This window comes from Apis dorsata, unplaced genomic scaffold (genome assembly GCF_000469605.1).
Source record: "Apis dorsata unplaced genomic scaffold, Apis dorsata 1.3 scaffold_156, whole genome shotgun sequence".
NCBI lineage: Eukaryota > Metazoa > Arthropoda > Insecta > Hymenoptera > Apidae > Apis > Apis dorsata.
The window spans coordinates 626,372-633,115 of NW_006263446.1; the positions used below are offsets into that span (position 1 = coordinate 626,372).

A 6,744-nucleotide genomic window follows, 5' to 3' on the forward strand; every position below is an offset into this window, starting at 1 on the left:
GTTTATTTTATTTTTCATTATTTTATATATATTTCATTTATATATTTAATCATGTTATATAATTTTTTAATTTTTTTTTTAATTATATTATATATTAATATAATATATTAATTTAATTATATTATATATTAAATAATTTGATGAATTTATTTATTACAGATTGTTACATTAATTGAAATAAGATGAAGTTTGCAGAACATCTATCTGCTCATATTACGCCTGAATGGCGTAAACAATATATTAGTTATGAGGTAAAATAAATTAATATAAAAAATTAAGATGTCAATATTTTATTTCAAATTTATTATTATAGAAATAGAAACAAAATATAATCTTATTAAAACTATTAATTAATATGATTAATAATCCTTTTTGGATCAATAGGAAATGAAGGCTATGCTCTATACTGCAGTAGAAGAAGCACCATCAGCTGAAAGTGTTGAACCAGAAGTTATATCTCGACATTTTGCTTCTTTTGATGAAGTATTTTTTACATTTTGTGATCGTGAATTAAAGAAAATTAATACATTTTATTCTGGTAAGAGAGTTTTGTTAAAATTAAACATATATGAATTATATATGAATTAAATCAAATTAATAAAAATTTATTAATTATATTTATTAACAACAAAATATTCTATACTTAATATTTATTTTTTATATATATTTTTTTATATATATTTTATATGTATAGAAAAATTGGCAGAAGCTACACGTAAATATGCAGCTCTTCAAAATGAATTGAAAACAGCATTAGAATTACAGCAAGGTGGAGGAAAAAATAAAGGGAAAGTGATTGCTAAACCTCATTTACCAACAAGAAAGTTGAGAGAATTGAAACTTGCATTCTCAGAATTTTACTTATCTCTTATACTTCTTCAAAATTATCAAAATCTTAATTACACTGGTTTTCGAAAGATTCTTAAAAAACATGACAAGGTATATCGGAAGAGAGATTTTGTTAGTTATCATTGCATTAATTCATACTTAATTTTTTTTGTATTTCTCTAGGTTTACAGGTTACTAGGTTTTCATTTAAACAATAATGAAAATAAGGAAAGAACTAATACTTATTTTAAAGTCCCTTATCCTATTAAACACAAGTAAAAACTCAGCACACCTCATACATTGTAGCAACTTGTGTTTTTTATATATACAAAATATAATATTGTTTTTATTTCTATTTTCAGTTATTGTCTGTAGATAGTGGATCAAAATGGAGGGTCGAATGTGTAGAAACTTCACATTTCTATACATCAAAAGATATAGACAAACTCATACAAGATACAGAAACTACAGTAACAAATGACTTAGAAGGTGGAGATAGACAACGTGCTATGAAACGTTTACGCGTTCCACCTTTAGGAGAACATCAAAGTCCATGGACTACTTTTAAGGTTGGATTATTCTCTGGTAGTTTCATTGTCCTATTCGTAACAGTTGTACTTTCAGGTAATAACAAAAATTATATAAATAATTATATAAATTATATAAATTAAATTATATAAATAATTAATTATAATTATATTTATTTTCTTTATTTTATTTTTAGCTATATTTCACGATGGCGGAGAAAACTTAAAAATTGCATTTAGATTATATCGTGGACCTCTACTTATTATACAATTTTTATTTCTTATTGGTGTAAATGTTTATGGATGGCGATCGTCTGGTGTGAACCATGTATTGATATTTGAATTAGATCCACGAAATCATTTATCTGAACAACATCTTATGGAATTAGCTGCAGTTCTTGGAGTTATATGGACTCTTAGTTTATTAAGCTTTTTGTACAGTGCTAGCTTAAGCATTCCACCATACGTAAATCCATTAGTTTTAGTTTGTATCATGTTAGCATTTTTATTAAATCCGTTAAAAATGTTTCGCCATGAAGCACGATTTTGGCTATTAAAAATAATCGTAAGTTATATTAATATATAATATAATATAGTGTTAAGAATTGCAATTAATAAAAATTCAAATTTTATTTTATTTTTATTTTTAGGGAAGAGTTTTAATATCGCCATTCGCATATGTAAATTTCGCTGATTTTTGGTTGGCGGATCAATTAAACAGTATGGCTACAGCATTATTAGATTTCCATTTTTTAGCGTGTTTTTATATTACCAATGGAAATTGGTTAGAGGCAGGAGATTCCACGCAATGTATGTCTGGATCCTTAATTGTTAGACCTATTGTTAATTGTCTACCTGCATGGTTTCGTTTTGCACAATGTATTCGACGATATCGTGATTCCAAAGAAGCATTTCCACATTTAGCTAATGCTGGCAAATATTCAACTACATTCCTTGTTGTAATATGTAATACTATGTGTGCTTATCGTGCTGGTAAGGGTAATTTTTTATATTATTAATTATATTATAACAAAAAGATAAAAAATAATAATTTTAGTGGAATATCAAACTCGTTGGGAAAATCCATGGTTGTGGCTTTGGATTATTAGTTGTATTGTCAATTCAATTTATTCAGTAACTTGGGATTTGAAAATGGATTGGGGTTTGTTAGACAGCAATGCTGGTGAAAATAAATTTTTACGCGAAGAAGTTGTATATTCAGCAGCTGTATGTAAATGAAGTTATTGTCTAATTTTTCTTCATTATTAAAACATTTATCGCATATGATATTTCTTCTAGGGATTCTATTATTTTGCTATAATCGAAGATTTTATATTGAGATTTGCATGGATTGCGAGTTTTGTTCTTATTGAATGTGAATATGTATCCAGTGATTTAATGACATCTATAGTAGCACCTCTAGAAGTTTTTAGGTAAGAAGTTTTTAGCTATATTTTATCAAATATTTAATTATTTCATTATATAAGTAATTTTCATTAAATATTTGTATTATCAATTGATTTATAAAAATATATTTTTATTTTAAGACGGTTCGTTTGGAATTTCTTTCGATTGGAAAACGAACATTTAAATAATTGTGGTAAATTTCGCGCTGTTCGTGATATATCGATAGCACCGATAGAAAGTTCTGATCAGACACAAATTTTGCGTATGATGGATGAAGAAAATGGTGTACTTAATAGAGGTAAACGCAAAGTTGGTGGTAAAAGACAAGCTAATACCAAAGAAGATAAACGAACATTACTCAAAGAAGAAACGATTGATATAGATATATCAAATGCTAGTTGAAATTAATTTAATTTTTTTATTCATTGGAAGTTTAAAAAAATATTGTACTAAATTCGTTACAGTTTTTATAAGAATTTAATTAGAACAAATGCAAGTCGAACTTTATGAAAGATTAATATTTTTTTTATTTATCAAAATTGAAGAAGTAAGGCTAAACTAAACAAGTGCCTTATATATAATATGTTTAAAATATTTCTTTATTCTTTATATTAAGCAAATTTAATAATTTAATGTTATGATACCATATAATATCATATGTCTTCCATAAAACTATTTTGGCACTTACTATATAATTTATTGCTAATAAATTGATTTAAAAAATGAAAATTAATGAAAATATTTAATTAATATTTAGAATAAATAATATATTCAAAAAAAAGCAAATTATTTTATTAGCAATATATATGTTAATAATATTTATTATATAGTCTTCAATTTTGATTAATAAATGTAAAAGTTCTATACTTATTTAGAAAATGTATAAAGTGTATGATAGAAATTTATAGTTGTATATAATAGTGAATTATATGTAGAAACAGGGTTGTCGCTTCAATATGTACATGTTCATGTTGATGCAACAAATAATAGTCTATTTACAAATTAGTATTATAATTTTAAACAAATAAAAATCGCTCATTATTTGATATTTGATATGATATGATAATATCCATAATTATTTTTAAATAGAAAAAATAATATGTGAATTAATAATCAGCAGAAAATATATAGTGCACAACTTATAAAGCAATTATACTTGAATTAATTTCATTTAATACTTATTAGATTATAATATTTTTAATATTAATAAGTATTATTTTTAATTATCTATCTTTGTGATAAAATATTGATTTACTTTTGTGCTACGTAATACAAGAGCTTATAAAAGAACTATATAGATAAATGCAAAAAGAAAAAAAATGAATTTGATACATGGGAATTTTATTTAAGCAAAATAAAAGATAATAAATAGATATTCAATATTAAGTATTAAGATATTAAGTACTTAAGATTATATACCGTAACATTTTTATAAAAATATTTACACTCTCAATTTATATTCCAGAAAGTTCAAAATATATCCATATATTTATCAAAATTACTTTTAAAATAAATATCGATAAAAATAATAAAAATCATAACTTTAATATAAATTCTTAATATTAATAATTAATATTAATAACAATATTAATGAATTATCATTTATTATTTGATAAAAAATAAAAATTACATTCAAAAAATTATCTATATAAAGAAAAAAAGAATGTCGATAATCTTATTTGTTCATTTAAAAAACTTAATATTTTATATTGCTTTAATCTCGTTCATATATTAAGTATTCCAATGATTGTGATGCTTTTATGTATGTATTTTTATATATTTTGTTATAGAAATAGTAATGAAAATGAAATGGATAATAATAATAAAGAAAACTTACTTTTATTAAAAAAATAGAGATATTTTTATATTTCTTATACAAGATATATACTAGTTATATATCTTTTTTGAAAAACGCGCAATATATGCCATATGTGATTACAAGTAATCTTAAGTAACTTGTAGTGAATTTAATTGTAAACAATACTAGTATTTAAAATATTTACATTAAAAAAATAGCGAACAAATATTTAAAAAAATATATTGTATTTTTTATTTTACTATTTGGGAATAATAATTATACTCGATAATGTGTTTTATTTTTTAAATTTATTTTTTCATAACAGTACATGATATATATTATATATACACGATAAAGTTCGCATTGAATTAACTTCGAGTATTAACATATAATTGTACAATAAAGTGGCGATATTAAATCAGCATCACTTATAACATTTCATAAACTAAATTATAAAAAAAGACAATAATTACAAATGATTCAAATGATTTTACGCATTAAATACCTATTTTAATATCAGGTATCTAGAAGTTTGTTATTAATGTAATAGAATCTTATTCCAAAAACTATTTTAAATATTTTAATGTATTTTATCTTAATTCTTTGAAATTCTATATTGAAATTGGTTTAAGATATTTTTATATTAATTTTTAAAATATGATAAAATTTTTTAAAAACTAATTTCAATATTTGTATAGATTGTTTTAATTTATATATGTATTTATTAATAAAATGTATTATTTCTTATAAAAAAACTTCAATAACTTAAGAAAAAAATAAAAAATTAAGTAAAACATTTTTTTGTATATTTTACAAATCTAGCAAATTAAAACTTGTAAAATATTTTTAAAAACTTATTTATTCTTGTAATCATATAAGTATATATTAAAAAAATAAGTAAACAACTTTGGCAGTATAAAACTTTAAAAATTAGTTTTTTAATTATTAGATAAAATATAAAATATTAACAATTCTTATGTTTATTTTCCAATGATTCTTTTAAAAATTCTTATATATTAAAAATAAATTTATATCTTTATATATAATATTTTGAAATATTATAATTTACCTTTGGAATTATTGTATAACAAATATTCAAAACTATATATTGTTATTCTTTCAAAGCTGGATTTTTTCTCCTTAAAATACATATCATTTTTTAATGAATAATATACAACAATATGAATAACAATTGGTATAAAATAGCATAAGAAATAAATAAATTTATTAATTTTTAAAATCTCATTAAATATAATCATTTTTATACAATTAAAAATACAGCATATGTATCTATTTTTTATTTCAAGAATTTCATTACAATTTCCAATTATGAAAGGTGAATAATTAATATCTACAATAGCAATTAAAATTGTAATGTGAATACTAGAAATGATGAAATAAATTGATACAACGAAATTGTAGAAATAAAGCCTCGAGTGAAGTGCTTAAATTGCTTCATATATATATGTATATATTCAAATAATACAAAACTTTTCTTGTAATGCTAAATTATGTACATTTACATGTGTAAATGTATAAGGATTTTTTTTTGCATTGGTTATAAAAATAACTCGAAATAATTTGAAAACATCACATTTTTAAGAAGTTTTCGCGGTACCGATTTCACTGCCATGACTACTGGAGGCTTTAGATTTCCTTTCTGGGTCCATAGCAATTGAAATGAACTCTTCTGAGATTTTTTTATCCAATCCTGTATATGTTTGAGCTAGATCTACTTGATCTTCTCCTATAGAAGACATTCTTTTCGGGGATTCCGATTTTCTTTCAGTTTGCCTCTTTCTTTCCATAGTATCTTCAGTTATGTGGCGTTTTTGTTTTGATCGAATCTTTTAACAATTGTAAAAACTTTACATTATCATTTTTTTCTTATTTATAATACATATTTTATATTTGTAATTATATATATAATTAATATAATATTTATATTATATTAATTTAGATTTTATTACGAAATAATTAGAATCGATATGGAATATAATAATGATTATTTAAAATGGATTGAGAATGAATGATAAGGAATAATATTATAGTAAAAATACGTACAATTTGTGATGGAGCACGAGCAGCGTATGGCATATGCGGTAACATAGGAACGGCACCATAAGGTGGACTAGCTATTGGCAAAGGCCCGGTAGGCATAAATCCTCCAGGAAATTTTGCAGG

The 6,744-nt window shown here is 22.4% G+C and overlaps 2 protein-coding genes across 2 annotated transcripts in view; one reads left to right on the forward strand and one right to left on the reverse strand.

The window, feature by feature from the left end:
* LOC102681764 (xenotropic and polytropic retrovirus receptor 1 homolog) overlaps nt 1-3,193 on the forward strand; it is a 3,870-nt gene extending 677 nt beyond the window's left edge. Inside the window, exons 2-10 of the mRNA XM_006613551.2 lie at nt 160-251; nt 385-538; nt 695-939; nt 1,191-1,452; nt 1,553-1,920; nt 2,006-2,348; nt 2,413-2,582; nt 2,655-2,788; nt 2,903-3,193. Of these exons, the coding sequence (XP_006613614.1) occupies nt 183-251; nt 385-538; nt 695-939; nt 1,191-1,452; nt 1,553-1,920; nt 2,006-2,348; nt 2,413-2,582; nt 2,655-2,788; nt 2,903-3,164 (2,007 nt within the window). The 5' untranslated portion in view covers nt 160-182 and the 3' untranslated portion in view covers nt 3,165-3,193. The remainder of the gene's footprint in view (nt 1-159; nt 252-384; nt 539-694; nt 940-1,190; nt 1,453-1,552; nt 1,921-2,005; nt 2,349-2,412; nt 2,583-2,654; nt 2,789-2,902) is intronic.
* A 2,867-nt stretch (nt 3,194-6,060) lies between these two features.
* The window catches only part of LOC102681417, a 6,614-nt gene continuing 5,930 nt past the window's right edge, over nt 6,061-6,744 (reverse strand). The window contains exons 4-5 of the mRNA XM_006613549.2: nt 6,625-6,744; nt 6,061-6,407 (exon numbers count right to left, since the gene is read on the reverse strand). The exon at nt 6,625-6,744 is cut by the window's right edge and continues 6 nt beyond it. Of these exons, the coding sequence (XP_006613612.2) occupies nt 6,159-6,407; nt 6,625-6,744 (369 nt within the window). The 3' untranslated portion in view covers nt 6,061-6,158. The remainder of the gene's footprint in view (nt 6,408-6,624) is intronic.